Below are 17,110 nucleotides of genomic sequence, written 5' to 3'. Positions count from 1 at the left end.
TCGAGGCAAAGGCGAAGGTCGTTCGCAGGGACAGCCGGGAGGCAGAGGACTACTAGGGAGAAGAGAGGCCACGAAGCCACCTGAAGGCTGCTGCTCCAGGTTCCTGCGCGAGGCGGAGACTCGGAGGAAGCGCGTCCCTCGCTCCCTCCCTCTCCTGCCCCAGAGATCTAAGCGACCGAGTAAACAGCGCACCCGTCACCGGGCAACGGCGCTCGGGGCCCTGGCAACCCAAGCCGGCAACAGCGTCCAGCCCTAAACGCGACCCGCAAAATGTGTGCCTCCTGGGGGAGGAGGGCGTCTTGTTCCGCTGTTCCTGCTGTCTTCCCAGCCCATCCCAGCCGTAATGTGCTTACCACTCGACGAACCAGGATCTTCTTTCCTGGAAAGAGTAGTGCATTTGGAATCAGAGGACCTGGCTTCGATAGCTGGGTTTCTGAATCGATGGAACGCTCATCAGATTTGCAAATGACCCAAATCTTGTCAGAAGAGCTAACATACTGTATGACCAAATCAGGATCTAAAAGGATATCGACCCACTAGCTAACTTTGTTGAATATAATAAGGGAAATATGTAATAAAGAGAAATGTAAGTGTTTTCAGCATCACAAGTATAAGATGCGGGGTGGATAAAAGTTCTGAAAATGATCTTGGAGTTTTAGCAGATTACAAGTTCAATGTGAATCATTAGCGTAACATGATAGCTGAAAAAAAAAGGTAAAAATAACTTGGGTGACATTAAGCAGTGTGTTTTCCAGGAATAGAGAGGTGATGCTCCCATCCTACCCTGTCCTAATCAACCCGAATTTAGCATGTTGTGCTCAGTTCTGGGCATCAGGCTTTAAGAAGGGTATTGATAAACTGAAGAGAGCTTACAAGATGGTCCAGTACCATGATGAGTGAGGATTGCTTGAAGGATTTTTTAGTTTTTAGAGAAAAGAAGACTCAGGAGGGACAGCTATCTACCTACAAGTACTTGAAGCTCTGTCATGTAGGAACAGAATCCCCTGTTCTGTTTGGCCCCAGAGGACAGAACCTAAAGTGATGACTAAAAGTTACAAAGAGAGAAATTTAGATTTGATGTTGGGAAAAACTCTTTAATAATTGGAGTTGCCCCAAAATGGCATAGCTGCCTTGGGTGACAGATGGTAGGGTCCCCCTCCTCAGACGTCTTCAAGAAGAGACTAGATAGCTAAGGAGAGAGCGTGTTATAGTGGGGACTCCTTTGGTGTATGAGTTTGGATTAGATGACCACTGAAGTAGATACTTTTTAACTCTCCAATTCTGTGATTCTGTGATACTTCAGTATTGTTCTGAGGAAAGTACAATTTCCAATTTCTCTTGGTTGTAATGCTTCCCCTCTCTTGATTATTTCCTATTTATCCTGTATATAGCTCGTTTGTACATACTTGTTTACCTTCTTTCTCCTCCACTAGACTGTGGGCTCCCAAACGGCAGTCTGTGTTTTGCCTTTCTTTGTATCCCCAGCACTTAACACAGTGCCTGGAACATAGTAGATGCTTAATAAATGTTTATTGCCTGACTGACTGACTTCACAACTTCCCACCCCCTTAATGGTTTCTGGTTTGGTCCTATCTGACCAAATAGAGCAAGTCTTAACCCTCTTCCATAAGATAACCCTTCAGATACTTGAACAGAGCAATCTGGAATGGCCAAATGAAGCAATGCCCTTACCTGTTAGTGAGTGGTTATGGCTCTAGCAAAAGTGGAAGGAGAAAGGGGAGAAGGGACAAGGTAGGGTGAGCTAGAGAACTGAGAGAGGAAAAGTTAAATGCATGATCCATGATGTAGTACAGTGGAACCCTTGTCATTGGAGTCAGTGACTGGAGTCACTGAGTAGGGATTATATGTGTGCTGCTTGGCCCTCGAGCCCAAGAAGCAATTGATGTGAGCTATGGAGTAACAGATTTCGGTTCAATATAAGGAAAATCTTCCTAACAATTATCTATCCAGAAGTTAAAAGGGAAGGTAGAGGGTTTCTCTTCAATGGATGCCTTCAAGCAAAAGCTGGATGATCACATATCCGTTATGTTATAGTGGGAATTCTTATTCACGCTGTATGATTCATAAAGCTCCTTCTACTTCTCAGATTCTATGAGTTACTTTATCTCATCATTCAATGCGGAGTATCCAAATCCACAAATGGGTAAAGTTAGCAGAGCTGTGTCTTGGGTTAGGTTTCAGAAGTGTGAACAAATTAAAAGGCGTACTTAGAAGATTAGCCCCCAGGGATCCATTAGAGATCAGTTGGAATATCTGGACCTTAGACAATGAAGATGGCAAACTGAGAACCATTTGGTAGTGATCAATCTTCCCACAGGCCCATGTGCATCTGCTAGGATGACAGAATTTATTTATATTTGTATACAGTCCAATTCAAACCTAGCTAGGCATTTCCCACTACCAAATCCCAAGCACATGGTTATCTAACCTCTTCTTGAAGACCTAAAGTCAGGAGGAACTCACCACTTCCCAAGGCAACTCATTCCGCTTTTGGATAGTTCTAAATTTTAAGGGGTATTTCCTTATGTAAGGGTGGTAGTTTCTATCTCCATACCCCAGTTAGTATAATCACAATATCTCAATTGAATCAATAAATCAATAAAGCATTTTTTATGTACAAAACATTGTGAGTTGTACACAGTAACAGCAATATGGCAAGATGATCAACTGTCAATGACTTAGCTCTTCTCAGCAATACAATGACCCAAGACAATTCCAAAGGAGTCATGAGGAAAAATGCTATTCACATCCAGAGAAAGAACTGATGGAGTCTGAATGAAGATTGAAGTATATTATTTTCACTTTTTGTGTTTTTTTTCCTTTTGGTCTGTTTCTTTTTTCACAACATGACTAATATGGAAATATGTTTTACATGATTGCACATATATAACCTATATCAAATTGCTTCCTATCTTAGGAAGGGGGCAGGTGAGGTAGGGAAGGAGAAAATTTGAAACTCAAAAATTTTAAAAAATGAATGCTAATGGGGGAGGAAGATGGTGCAGTGAGTAGAGTACCAGCCCTGTAGTCAGGAGGACCTAAGTTCAAATCCAGCCTCAGACACTTGACACCTTATTAGCTGTGTGACCTTGGGCAAGCCACTTAAACCCAATTGCCTTGCCATCCTCCCTCCAAAAAATGAATATTAAAATCTGTCTTTATATGTAATTGGAAAAATAAAGTATTATTTAAAAAATTTCTAAATCATAAGCAGTATACTCAAGAGGTGTGCAATAGATCTTTGGAATGATTTCCATTCAAACTGGTACAAATCATTCAATTTCATTTCAATCATAATTTATTATGTACTATGTGGTGACTAATAAACGTAAACATTTTGGTGCAAAAAAACCCCAACCCAAACCAACAAAGCACTGTAAGAAGTGCTAGGGATATGTACAGAAAAGCAAAACAGTCCTCATCTCAAGAAGCTTATGTTCTACTGGTGGAGACAATGCATAAGAAAAGTTTCAGCTTCAGGTCACATGGAAAAGAGCCATAGTCCTTGGGGTTCAATGCCAAAGCAGATATTAATGTTTATTTAGTGTCATTTCCCCTAATAAAATTCCACTTATCTACCACTCTATTTCCTAGCCAGTACCAGACTGTTTTCATGATTAGCACTTTGTCATATAGTTTGAAATCTGGTACTAGTAGGCTACCTTCCTTCACTGTTTTTCCCATAGATTCCCTTGATGTTCTTAACCTTTTGTTCTTCCAGATCAATTTTGTAAATATTTTTTCTAACTCTATAAAATAATTTTTTGATAGTTTGGTGAGTATGACCACTGAATTAACTTAGGTAGAATTGTAATTTTTATTATATTGGCTTGGCCTATCCATGAACAATTAATATTTCTCCAATTGTTTAGATCTGCCTTTATTTTTCTGAAAAGTGGTTTGTGTTTGTGTTTGTATGGTCCCTGGGTTTTTCTTGGTAGGAAGACTCCCAAGTACTTTATTTTGTCAGCAGTTATTTTCAATGGAATTTCTCTCTCTGTCTCTCCCTACTGGACTTTGTTGGTAATATATGGAAATGCTGATGATTTATGTGTGTTCGTTTTATATCCTGCAACATTATTAAAGTTGTCAATTGTTTCAGCTTGTTTTTAGTTGATTCTCTAGGTTCTCTAAGTCTACCAGCATATCATCTGCAAAGAGTGATAGTTTTGTTTCTTCATTGCCTATTTTTCTTCCTTCAGTTTCTTTTTCTTGTCTTATTACTATAGGTAGCATTTCTAGTACAATATTGAATAATAGTGGTGATAATGGACATCCTTGTTTCACCCCTAATCTTATTGGAAAGGCTTCAAGTTTATCCTAATTGCAGATAATGTTTGCTCTAGATTTTAGATAGGTACTGCTTATTATTTTAAGAAAGTCACCATTTATTCATAAGTTTTCTAGTGTTTTTAATAGGAATGGACACTGTATTTCATCAAAAGCATTTCCTGCATCTATTGATATAATCATATGATTATTGTTGTTTTTGTTATTGGTATGGTCAATTGTGCTTATAGTTTTCCTAATATTGAATCAGCCCTGCATTCCTGGTATAAATCCTACCTGGTCACAGTGAATGATCTTTGTGATATATTTCTGTAATGTCTGTGGTATTGTTGTAATGTCTGTGATGGTATTTTATTTAAAATTTTGTATTAGTATTCATTGCTTTATAGTTTTCTTTCTCTGTTTTTGCTCTCCTTGATTTTGATATCATAACCATATTTGTGTCATAAAAGGAATTTGGTAGGAATCCTTCTTTGTCACTTTTTCAAATAGTTTATATAGTATTGGGATTAATTGTTCCTTAAATGTTTGGTAGAATTCACTTGTAAATCCATCTGATTGTGGGGATTTTTTTCTTAGGGAAATCATTTATGGCTTGTTCAATTTCTTTTTCTTTTTTTGGGGGGGGCAGTGCAATTGGTGTTAAGTGACTTGCCCAAGGTCACTCAGCTAGTAAATGTGTCAAGTATCTGAGGCCGGATTTGAACTCAGGTCCTCCTGACTCCAGGGCTGGTGCTCTACTCACTGCGCCATGTAGCTGCCCCACCATTTCTTTTTCTAAGATGGGGTTATTTAAATATTCTATTCTCTCTTCTGTTAATCTGGGCAATTTATATTTTTGTAAATATCCATTCATTTCACTTCCATTGTCAGTCTTACTGGCTTATGTTTCTTTTATGTCATCTTTAGTATTTAACTCCAACCTCTCCCATTCTGAGCTTTAGCACTTCTGACAGACTTCTGCCCCTCTATTGTATTCATCTTTGGTTAACTGCCCTCATAGGCACATCTCTATACATATCTTTTAAAAATAAAAGTTGGTTGATGAGTACCCTGTGCATTGACCCAGTCTCTTTAGACAGTTTTTCCTTTTCTTCCTCTACAGAATTTTTGTATTTCTATTGTCAGAATTACATTGTTGAAGGCATCCCACTAAAATACTACCCTACAGTATTTTAGGCCATGAGATCCTACCTATCCTTCCTTTGAACTCTGAAATCTACTCTACCAAAATTGCATAAAACCCCCATCTCCTCTCTAAACATCCTCTGTGCCTGTCAGACTGTGCCCAGCTTTTCATCTTTATTAGTCATGAGCCCTAAGGTGGAGGGTTCCCTTTCTCCCATGGTTTTTTACTTTAGGAATGAATTTCTGTTTTTTGGCTATAATCAGGTCCATAATAGCAGTCCTTTTAATTATATTAATCACCTTTTAGTTAGTGATATTTCTTAGGGCGATATAGTAAGAATAGTTGGTATAAAATATCTCCCTAAAACTCTGTAGCATACTCTCCCACAAATATATGTGTATACATATGCATATGTGTGTGTCTGTGTATACAGATATATATATGTGTGTGTGTGTGTGTGTGTGTGTGTGTGTGTGTATATATATGTATGTGTATATATATATATGTGTATATATATATATATGTGTGTGTATATATATATATGTGTATATATACACACACACACACACACACACACACACACACACACACACATAGGCCAGGAGAAAGTGGCCTCAACTGTTCAGTACATGTGGCACCTGGAAATCACTTTTCTGGATACCTCAATATGTTCCCCTTAGGTCTACTATAACTTTCTGCTGGGGTCCTTATAGAATCCTGAAACAGCCTTTCCTCAGTATGAGTAATTTTTCCTCAGTTCCTGATGCAGTCATTACTATCAGCTGAGAAAAGAGACTAATCAGCATAACACAGATTAAAAGGGAACCCAGGGTGTCTGGGGACAAAGTCACAGTAAATTTAGCACAGGGCTGTGGGAACAGATCACTGCCAAAGTGAATTGTCTGGTAATAAGATATGCAGGCTTTTTTTTTAAACAAGGCATTTAAACAAGGTCAATCAATTAATAAGTATTTATTATGCACCTACTGTGTGCCAGACATTGTGTTAAGTGCTTGGGATACAAGTCTAAAGAGCGAAACAATCACTACTGAAAAGAGACTTCGTTCTAATGAATGACAACTGCATATATATACAACTGCATATATATACATATACATAGCATAAATATAAAGTACAAATATTTACAAAATAGTTAAATATTATATGCTCACACCTCATCAGTACTGTCTGCCCATTTACCGAAGGGGTCCAAGCTAGCCATCTCTTTATTTCTCAACAAGCTATACTCCTTTGACTTCTCCATCATGTCCCAAACCAGGTACCTTCTCTTCTCTGCTCAATTCACCTTCCTTTTGCATTGTCTTTCCTCAATATACTCTAAGCTTCTTGAAGGCAGGGACTATCATTTTTTAAAAATTTGTGTCCCAGCACTTGGCACAGTGCCTGGCACATAGTGGATGCTTAATAAATGTTTGTTGACTGATATCCACTGAAGGTAGTGAGAGGCACTGGATGGTAGTGGGTAAGAGCCGTATACTTGGATTCAGGAAGATCCGAGTTCAAGTCCTGCCTAAGGCATTTATTAGCAGTGTGATCCTGGGTCTATCACTTAACTTCTCTCAGGCTTAGTTTACTCTTATATAAAATAGCTCCTACATCATAGGTTGTGAGGCTCAACTGAGATAATATATGTACACTGTTAAAGGGCTGTATAAATGCTAGCTATATCATGAAGGTGTTTAGGGAGTGAGCACAGTCGAAGTTGAAGAGGGATCAGAAAAAGTTTCATGCAAAAGTTGGTGCTTAAGCTTCTTGAAAAGGCCTAAAGAACCCATACCCCTTCAGACCTAGATCCTTTCTCTAACAGGATCAAATGAGACATTTCCTGTTAGACTTTGAAAAATAGAGAGCTTTGGCTAAAGAAAAATCACTATTATGATTATTCCCCCTACATAATTGACTCTAAAAGGGAAGATGCTTGTGGAGGCCACAAGAGGCTTCCCTGCAACAATTCTATTCCATTCAGCAAATGGTTATTAAGTGTCTTGAATGTACAAGGCAGCTCTTAGGGAGATAGAAAGATAGAGAAAACAGGATAAGATAAGACAAGTACACAAATCATTACAGAAAAATGAGAACAAGGAAGTTTGAGTACCACTTCAGGAAAGGCCAGAGAACAAGGGGGGTGGGGGTGAGCAGGGAAGAAGGAAGGAATCTTGGATGGCAAGTGGGCATGAATCAAATAATCAATAAGCATTTATTAACTACTGTGTGCCAATGTCTGTGCCAAGGTCTGTGCTAGGTAGTAGGAACAGAAAGATCAAAAAACTCAGTCTTCAAGGAGCTTACACTCTATCAAGAGGAACAATGTATGCAAATATAAATAGATACAAAATATGTACAATGTAAATATGAAATAACTCCCTCCCTAAGCATAAACAAAGGTGGAGGAGGTGAGAGGGAAATGATCCCTATGGCGGTGGTGGTTAACACTCCAGCCCATGGTCCAGTAACTTTCTGTTTTAACTAATTATTCTTGTTAACTAGGTACTTAGCTCTTTGTTTCCATATGTAGAAAGATTAGGGTGCGGGAAGGTGGTGCCCTCTGAATTTGGTACCCTGGGACAAAGCCTTAGTCATTCTGCTCTACCACAGTTAGCAACACCTGGTTATAGTGTATCTTTGGCTTGAGTTCTTCACATTGGACTGGAAAGAAGCTCCCAACCTTTCTGTGAGAAGCTCCTCCTCATTTTAACCCTGTCTAGCCTTGCCAACCTTATCCCCGTCTCTCCCTTTTCAATGTGCCCTTCCTCCAGACAAACTGGACCATTCCCTGGTCTCTGAATATGACCCAGTCTTTCTCACCCCTGTTCCTGGGCTCCTGCTGCTATTCTTTCCTAAATGTCAAATTCAAGATTATCCTTCCAGGTTCATCTTTTTTGTTGTTTAGTAATTTCAGCGGTGTCTGACTCTTCCTGACTCCGTTTGGGGTTTTGTTAGCAAAGATACTGGAGTAGTTTGTTATTTCCTTCTCCTTACAGATGAGGAAACTAAGGCAAACAATTTTAAGTGACTTACCCAGGGTTACACAGCTAGTAAGTATCTGGATTTGAACTCAGGTCTTCCTGACTCCATGCACTACCTTTATGCACTCACCACCTAGCTGCCCTAAGGCTCATCTTAAATATTACCTTATCCATGAAGTCTTCCCTGGACTCCCTCAGCTCTCACCTCTACATTCCTATCCTTTGTACCTGTATTTTTGCTCTTCTACTGGATTATAAAGTTCCATGAGAGCAAGACAAGATTGTCCTATTTTTTTTGGCATGCCCCACAGCATCTAGCATAGTACACTCTATGAGGGAGGAAGTAAGGAAGGAAGGAAGGAAGGGAGAAAGGAAGGGAGGGAGGGAGGAAGGAAGGAAGGGAGGAAGGAAGTTAAGGTATTTGTTAGGAACACAACTGGAAGGAGGTAATTAAGGGAAACCAATCCCTAGAAGAGAGAGAGAGAGAGAGAGAGAGAGAGAGAGAGAGAGAGAGAGAGAGAGAGAGAGAGAGAGAGATCAAACACTGAGGTATTTTGCTAGATATCTATCTGTATCTAGCTGGGATCTCAGATCTAAAAAAAGATGTTTAGGAATACAGATCCTACAAAACAACTTTCCAGAAAAGAGAAGCATTATACCGGGAAACCCAAGTTGGTAGTAGAGATATTGGTGGGAAAATAGGAATATTTTCTCACCACAGTGCTACTTGTTAAGTATTGAATATATACATGTTGATGGATTGATTGTTCCCCCCACATAATGTACGGGTATTTCCAGGGGAAGAATGTGTGTCCCTACATTCATGAGCCACTTGAGTCTGTGCAGAGCAGAACTAGCTGGTTAGTGGCTGGATATGCAGGTCCCCATAGTTGACTGACAGTCAACTCAACAAATGTTTATTCATCACCTACTATGTGTAAAAAAAATTTTGAATAAGCGTTTGTTGAGATGTATTTTCCATCATTCGGCACCCTCCTCATATGCTCTGCTTTGATTCGATTAAATTTCACAAACATGTCTTTAGGAGCTACTATATGCCAGTCACTATGCTAGACAATGGGCCTACAAAGACCAAAAAAATCAAAGTCCTTCCTCTTGGGGAATTACATTCTGTGGGGAAAACAACACAAACACATCAGTAAATATCAATAGATATCAATAAATGGTAACCAGGTAAGTTCACTGAGCGTCATTGCTGTTGTTGTCGCTCGTCCTTTATTCTCGAAGAGGACCAATGACGTTATGAGGGTGATGTCTTGACTTGCCCATGAATTGGATTCAAGTAAGGCATTAATTTCTTCTCTCAAGACCCTCACCAAGAGTAAGAAGCAAAGCTTTGAGATCGTCTTGCTTGATCCCTAGTTGTTTGCTGGGGACCCTTGGAGTAGAATCTCCACATTGCCCAATATGGAGAGAGGTACTATCGAGTAGGTGAAGAATCTTCCTGAGTAAAGGCTGACACATCCTGGTACCATCTGTTAAGGCCCATTGGGCTTCATGTTGTTAGCTCTAGGAATGCATATGAGATACCATTATGTGTCCTGAGCATCACTGAGCACAGCTGTGATGAGAATTACCCTGAAAACACAATTCTGACAGCTTAGCCCCATGTAAACCCGCTGTCATCCACATGCCTGTTTTTCACAGATCAAGAGAACTGGAGTCAGTTCAATTCTCCTTTTCACATATATTAACAACTTGCTCTTCGGACACAGAAATGATTTGTGCTGTCTTCTTCCTGCCCCCTTTTAATTTCACCCCTTGCTCCTAACTGATATCTCTCCTGGCAGACCAAAAGAATAAGGCTTCCTTAAAAGCAGTGGAAGGGGCTGCTGGAAGGGCCAGCAGCTGCTAGAGCCATAAGATTCTGAGAGAAGACACCTGAAGCTGAGCAGCGCTTTATCTGGGAGAAGGCAGCTCGTGAAAAATTCATTCACAGACTCTGTGCTAGCTGCACGGGTCTCCCATGCATGCACACACGCATGTACACTTACATACGCACATATACACACACAGAGCCCACTCTTGGAATGGTGGCTCTGGATTGACAACTCTGAGCTGGAGAGGGGGAGGAGGCTTCTCTGCTGATGAGTAGCACTGAAGAACAGCAGCTCCTGTTTCCTGGGTCTCTGTGGGCAGCATCTAGGGTGAAGGAGGAGGAGGCAGAGAGAAGAAGCAGAGTGTGAGAAGCAGGCAGGCTGCATCGCATCAATAGCCCAGTGGCACTGGCCCATTACCTGCCCACCCTAGACGTGACCCTGACTGTCCAGTATGGCTCTCATAGTTCATCTGAAGACCATCACAGAACTGAAAGGCAAGGGTGACCGCATCGCCAAAGTGACTTTCCGAGGTATGGACCAATCCTACTTGCTTTCCAAGATATGGGTTTGTAGGGGGGGGGTCCTTCCCTCGCTTTGAAATATTAGCCAAGCCCAAGGATGTCTGTCTGGGCACTTGAAGGACTCAGAAGGGTAATTGGGATGGGGGTGGAGGGCAGAAGAAAAGTTATCTGCAGAGACCTGTGAAATGGGTGTTTGGATTGTATAATGACACCTGCCCCTACCTAGGCTGGTCCTTTGGATTTCTTGGGCAGCGAGGGTTCTCCCTGTTTCTATGTCTCTGTTGTTCCTCCCCTTTTTACCTTTCTTCTGCCTTTTTTGTATACCTCTCCTTACATTCGTGATTCTGCGTTTGCTCATTCCTATGTTGGGTGAGAATTCGTCTGATTGCAGGGGGCTTTGGAGAGGAAAGAAGAAGAATCCTGTTCTCTGGAGAAGGTGGCAGTTGGGAGGAGGGTAGCACAGTCTTCCAGCAGACCAGTACTGAATAGAACTGGCCACAGGGAGCAGCTCCTTGTAAGATTCCAGCCCCTGAGGTCCAGAGTCTAGTTTTATTTAGTTCTGCCTGCATCTCCCTCCTTCCTCCTCTTTACTCACAGGGTGGAGGATCTGATCCCAAATGATCAGAGACCTTCAAGTCATACCCCAGATCAGCCCCAGATTGAAGAACCACAGAGGGGCCAGGGGTGAGCCTGTGCCTAGGCTCAGAGTTCAGACATAGAGCATCTTGACCAGCCTTCAGATCTGCAGTGCATGGTGCATATTTTTATGTGTTTCATTTAGCCCTATTCATGATTCTCACCCTTGCTCCCTCTTCATCTCCCCTGGGACACTGTGGCCCTCTTTCTGACCCCCTCTTCTATCTTTGCTCCTTGACTGCCTTTTCTCTCACCTCAGCTGCCCATCCCTCTGCCTTAGGACAGGTCCATGGTGTCCTTTGTCCAAAGCCCAGATGCCAGATACACCCTCTCCAGACAGTGATCTTGGGGGCGAAGCTGATAGAGTGTTGGACTTGGAGTCAGAAAACCCTGCATTCAAATCCTGCCTCAGATATTTACTTAGCTGTGTGACTCTGGGCAAGCCACTTAATCTTTGTCTGCCTCCATTTACTCATCTGAAAAATGCGGATAATAATAGCACCTACCTCACTGGGTTGTCATGAGGATCATATGAGATAAAATATATAAAACATTTTGCAAACCTTAAAGGGCCATAGAAATGTTAGCTATTGTCATTATTGTGATTATCAGGATGTCAGTGGTAAACCACCTCCACTAGATGGGGATTGGAGCAGGGGAGAAATGGAGGAAGAAAGCACATACCCTACTCTGCTTTCAGACAGAAGACTCATATATGACAGAAGTATTTTGAGATCCAAAATGTTTCCAAAACCTGCTTTCTGCACTTGTCCTGCATCAAGGATGAACAAATGATGAGGAGGGAGGAACTGAGTTTCCTTTCTCCTCCTTTGTAACATATCAGTAGGAACCCCATGGGGATGATGAGCTACTTGTAGGAAGAGATTGCAAAAGAACTGCTTTGCCTCAGGCTTTTAAATATTAGAGGCACATACACCCCCCCCCCCAAAAGGTCTGGAACTCTTAGGGCTCACCCGCTCCTGGTGACAGCCCTGCAAATTGTATTCACTTCATTCAGAGCTCAGAGCAGATGGCTGCTGCTACTGCTACTGTGTGTGTGTGTGTGTGTGTGTGTGTGTGTGTGTGTGTGGTCCCTGCAGGCCTATAGTTTGTCTCCCCTACCTCTTCCCAGGAGTTGGGGGACAGGGGTCATCAGTTGTACCAAGGGTGCAAGCACTGACCCCCACAGTAATTCGAACTAAAGTTAGCCATGGTACCATGAAAATAAAGTCAGGCCAAGTGCTCAAGGTAACCTTCTGAGTCCTTCCCTCACTCCAGGTAAGTTCCACCCCAGGCTGGCCCCTCTGCTCCATCCCCTGGTGGGCTCCCTAGGAATGAGGTCTTCTCCTCTTACCTTTGCCCACATTTGCCCCAGGCATTAGGATTCCTAGGTATGTTTCTGAATGGCAGCTGAGTCATTAGCAAAATGATGATTAGCAGGGAGAAGAGTCAGGGCTGGCAGGAGACACTAGATGGGTATATTGTTGGCCTTCTTGGAACCGTCCATGGTAGACTTTTCCCTGCAGAACTCTCTGCATGATGCTTGCAGAAACTGACAAAAAAAACCATGCTTTTTCCATTTTCATCAAACTGAATTCTATGCTAACAGATAACGCAGTGTTTGGACACTGCACCACTCTTAGCCCAAATAATAAAAACAACTCACGTTTCTTCTTACGTTTCAGATACAAGGTTTATAAAACTCTTCATTGAAAACAGCCTTAAAAAGATGATGATGCATGTATTTTCACCCCCATTTTACAGATGATAAAATTGAAGCTGAAGGGCAGGGTAGTGGTGTATGTCAGAGGTGTCAAATACACAGCCTACAGGCCTCATGCCACCCACAACAGTCTCAAGTGAGGTCTGAACTAAAACATAATTGGAAAATAACAAAATAAATAAATATACAACAAAACAAAGATCGTATTAATATGTGGTTTTCTAAGTCAATATATGGCCCTCAGGGATCCTTTATGTACAGTTTAGTGGCCTCATTTCTATTTGGGTTGGACACAACCGGTGTGTTCAACAAGTCCAGAATCACATAATTCATACTGTCAAAGGCAGGATTCTAAGTCAGACATCTCCTGATTATGGAATTCCACTGTGTCACACAGCTTTTAATTTGGAGATTACGTTTAGATGATGTCACTGAGGCTACCTAAATCAGTTCCATTTTGCAGGCAGATTATCTAAGGCTAAGTGAGAAAAGGACAATTTGAGTTGCCCCTGGAGTCATGAGAGAAGACCGAAGGAATGTAAACCCTTTGAAAGCAAAGACTGCTTCATTTTTGTTGTTGTATCATCAGGCCTAGTACAGTGCCTAAAATAACTGTTTAATAAAGGTCTGTTGAATTGAATGGATGAGAGGGAGAAGCCCTCTCTGCCAGCTCTGGCCATTTTCCTTCCACAGGGCGTATCGGCTCTTGGCTTTCCTCACACACCTCATCTCCCTGATATCTCTTCCTTAGTCTGGGACAAAGGAGGGACTTCAGACTCCCCAAGAGCAGATGAGGGAGACAGCTAGAGCTGGTTGCTGAGTGAGCTAATTATAATAACAAGAAGAACTGCCAGCATTGATATAGCACTTTAAGGTTTGCAAAGCCCTTCAAATGTCTCATTATATCCTCACCACTACCCTGAGGGGGTAGGGGTATATTATTGTTAACTCAGTTTTACAGATGATGGAGCAGAGGAAGATAGAGGTTAAGTAACTTGCCCAGGTTCACACAGCTAGTAAACGTATAAAGCTGAATTTGAACTCAAGTTTTCCTGACTCCAGGTCTAGTGTCCTATCCACTACTGCTGCCTCTAGCTAAGCCACAGTGGATAAAAAACAAATGGAAAACAAAACAAAACAAAAGCCCAGAAGGGCTGAGGTATATCTCATCAGAGATCCTGGGTACAATGGACAGTGATTCATTCCTTTGGGTCATTCACTACATGTGCCCCACATTCCAGCAGAAGGGAGCAAATCCATTGCCAAATGCTTGTCCAGCTTTGCCCAAACCCTTGGAGTCCAGACTAGTCTCAAGTAGGTTTAGGGGTCTCCTGGCCAGTTGCTCCCTTTGTGGCAGTGGCCCTCAGCCGAGCCAAACCTGTCTGGTGTGTGGCATTGGACCAGCTACATAGGTGTCCATTGAGGTTCCTTCCAACTCTCGGATTCTATGAGGAGTCTTCTGGGCTGATGTTCCATTGTGGTTGAATCTTCTCTCTTCTGTCACCAGCTGCTCTGTGATCCACTGGCTGGCTTCAGCTGACCTATCTCTTCCTTCAGCCAGAAAAGTGGAGGATAAGGACCTCTTACAGCTTTGGGGAACCACATTGGGACACACTCAAAGCAATAAAGTTGGCACATTCTCTGCCTGCTAATAATGGATCAAGTTTTCATGGCTCATTGTTTCCTGTGCTTCCCCACCTCTGGGTCTCTGTTTCATCTGCTCCCAGTTCTTGAAATGCCCATCTCTTTGCGAGCTGAATTCCTACTCATTCTCTAAAGCCCAAGCCAAATTCTCCCTCCTTGTGGAAGCCTTCTTCACCATTGCCTGCTTCAATAATCATATTCCTCCCTCAGACATCCCATAGTATTTTGTATGCAACCCTGTAATTTGCATATCATGGAATGAATGAATGAAACTAACTTAAGGCGGCAGCTAGGTGGTACAGTGGATAGAGAGCAGAGCCTGTAGTCAGGAAGATTCATGTTTCTGAGTTCAAATCCAGCTTCAGACACTTACTAGCTGGGTGCCCCTGGGCAAGTCACTTAACTCTGTTTGCATCAGTTTCCTCATCTGTAAAATAAGCTGGAGAAGGAAATGGCAAATCATTATGCTATCATTGCCAAGAAAATCCCAAATGGGGTCATAAAATGAGGACACAACTGAACTGACTAGGAATTTTATTTCCTCAGAGGAAAAATAATCAGGGGAAAAAAGAGGAATTTACATTGGGAAGGATTGTGAGGCGAATCAAGGTGAAGGGATGGCTGTTGCCTCAGGAAGGAAGCACTCTTCCCCTAGATGTTAGTGCTCTGGAACAAAGCCCCATTAGCCCTATGAGAGTTATGTCTCCAACTGCCTTTTTGTCAATGCCCACTAAGCTTCTGTGTCCCCTTTTGACTTCTTTGGTTGTTGCCAGCATTGGACTCTGAGTACATTTGCAGTTTAGGAAAAAAATTTTCAAATGTTTGAAGCTAACACGGATCTCCCTCCCCACTTTGCTTTTCCATTCCGGCCCTGGAGTACCAGGAAGGTAAAGGAAAGCCTGGACAACCCTGATTTAAACTATGCAAAGTACATTATATGCATTATGTCATTTTAAACTTATACAACCTTCTGAGGTAGGTAGGTGTAGCAGCAACAACATTGGCATACCCAGGATAGCTGCTAATGCCAGTTCTTTTTATCTGCTTTACTAGGAAAGACAGCTGATTCAGGGGTCAACAATTTTATTTAATTACATAAAGTATGAACAGAGCAAAGAAATAAAGACCAACAGACAGGGATCTACCACCTGAATCAAAGCAATACTGTTATATACACTTTACATTCACCACTGGATCGAGAGAGCCTTTACCTCTGAGAAGTTGGGGAGCTCTGAACATATGGCCACTCAGAGTCTCCACCAGGGAATCACAAGATCCTTCTTGTAAGCTAGCCCCCAAAGCAAAAGCTCCCCTCTCAGAATACATATTCTTTCAGCTAATAGGCTCAGAGCCAGAAGGCATCACAACCCTCCCAACTCAGTGCCTAATTAGCAAAAGGTGTGTAAGCCTTCCTACAAACAAGCAAGCTTCCCTTAATGGGCTCCACATGAGGCCTATTGATGGGCAGGGAAGATCTTATTCCTCATTAATCTTACAGTAGGTTAATCCCCATTTTATAGATGAGGACCTCAGAGAGATCAAAGGGCTTGCCCATGTGAATAGAGCACTAGTCAGGAAGAGCTGGGTCCAAGTCCTGCCTCAGATGTTCACTAGCTGTGTGACCCTGAGCAAGACACTCAACTCTCTGGGCCTCAGTGTTCACATCTCTAAAATGAGATGGTGGTTGATTGTGATGACCTCTAAGCTCCTTTCTAGCTTTAAATCTATGCTCCTAGTGTCAGAGGCAAATTTGAACTCAAGTTTTCCTGATCTAGCTTTCAGTGCCCTATCCATTCTTCTATGCAGCTAGATTAGATCATTACATAACAAAACCTCTTGATACAAGTTGGAATAATTCAGCACATTTCAACATGCATTACCAAGACCTTTCTAATAATAGTAATAGCTAGCATTTATATAGTGATTCAAAGTTGACAGTGATTATACATGCTAACTCATTTACGTATACATGCTAACTTTTCCAATAACCCTTTGAGGAAGATGCAAGGTAGGGGGTTTATTATTTCTATTTTATAGATGAGGAAACTGAGGATAAAATGCATTAAGTGGAATATTTAAGAAGGAAGAGAATACTGGTTGGGCAAGATGACCCTTATAGCCCATTCCAACTCTGGGTCTATGGCTCTTTGACCTTCCTTGCAATGAGGACCCTATGTCAACTGCTGTAGCCTGAACTTTGAGAGTAGCCCCCACCAAACCGGGGAGTCAACCAAGATGCCCAATGTCTTTTTCACATAAACTATGAAGTCTCATCATCTGATTCCTGTACTTGTGCAGTTGACTTTTTAAACCTAAGT

General features: G+C 41.9%; 1 protein-coding gene across 5 annotated transcripts in view; it reads left to right on the top strand.

Moving 5' to 3' along the window:
* The first annotated feature begins 10,719 nt into the window (after positions 1–10,719).
* Positions 10,720–17,110, top strand: part of OTOF (otoferlin) — a 175,145-nt gene continuing 168,754 nt past the window's right edge. For all 5 annotated transcript variants that reach the window (XM_036750429.1, XM_036750426.1, XM_036750428.1 and 2 more), the window contains exon 1: positions 10,720–10,798. In XM_036750429.1, coding sequence (XP_036606324.1) covers positions 10,720–10,798 — 79 coding nt within the window. The remainder of the gene's footprint in view (positions 10,799–17,110) is intronic.

Source organism: Trichosurus vulpecula, chromosome 3, assembly GCF_011100635.1.
Source record: "Trichosurus vulpecula isolate mTriVul1 chromosome 3, mTriVul1.pri, whole genome shotgun sequence".
NCBI classification, from domain to species: Eukaryota; Metazoa; Chordata; class Mammalia; order Diprotodontia; family Phalangeridae; genus Trichosurus; species Trichosurus vulpecula.
This window is presented reverse-complemented; position numbering and strand designations above follow the sequence as displayed.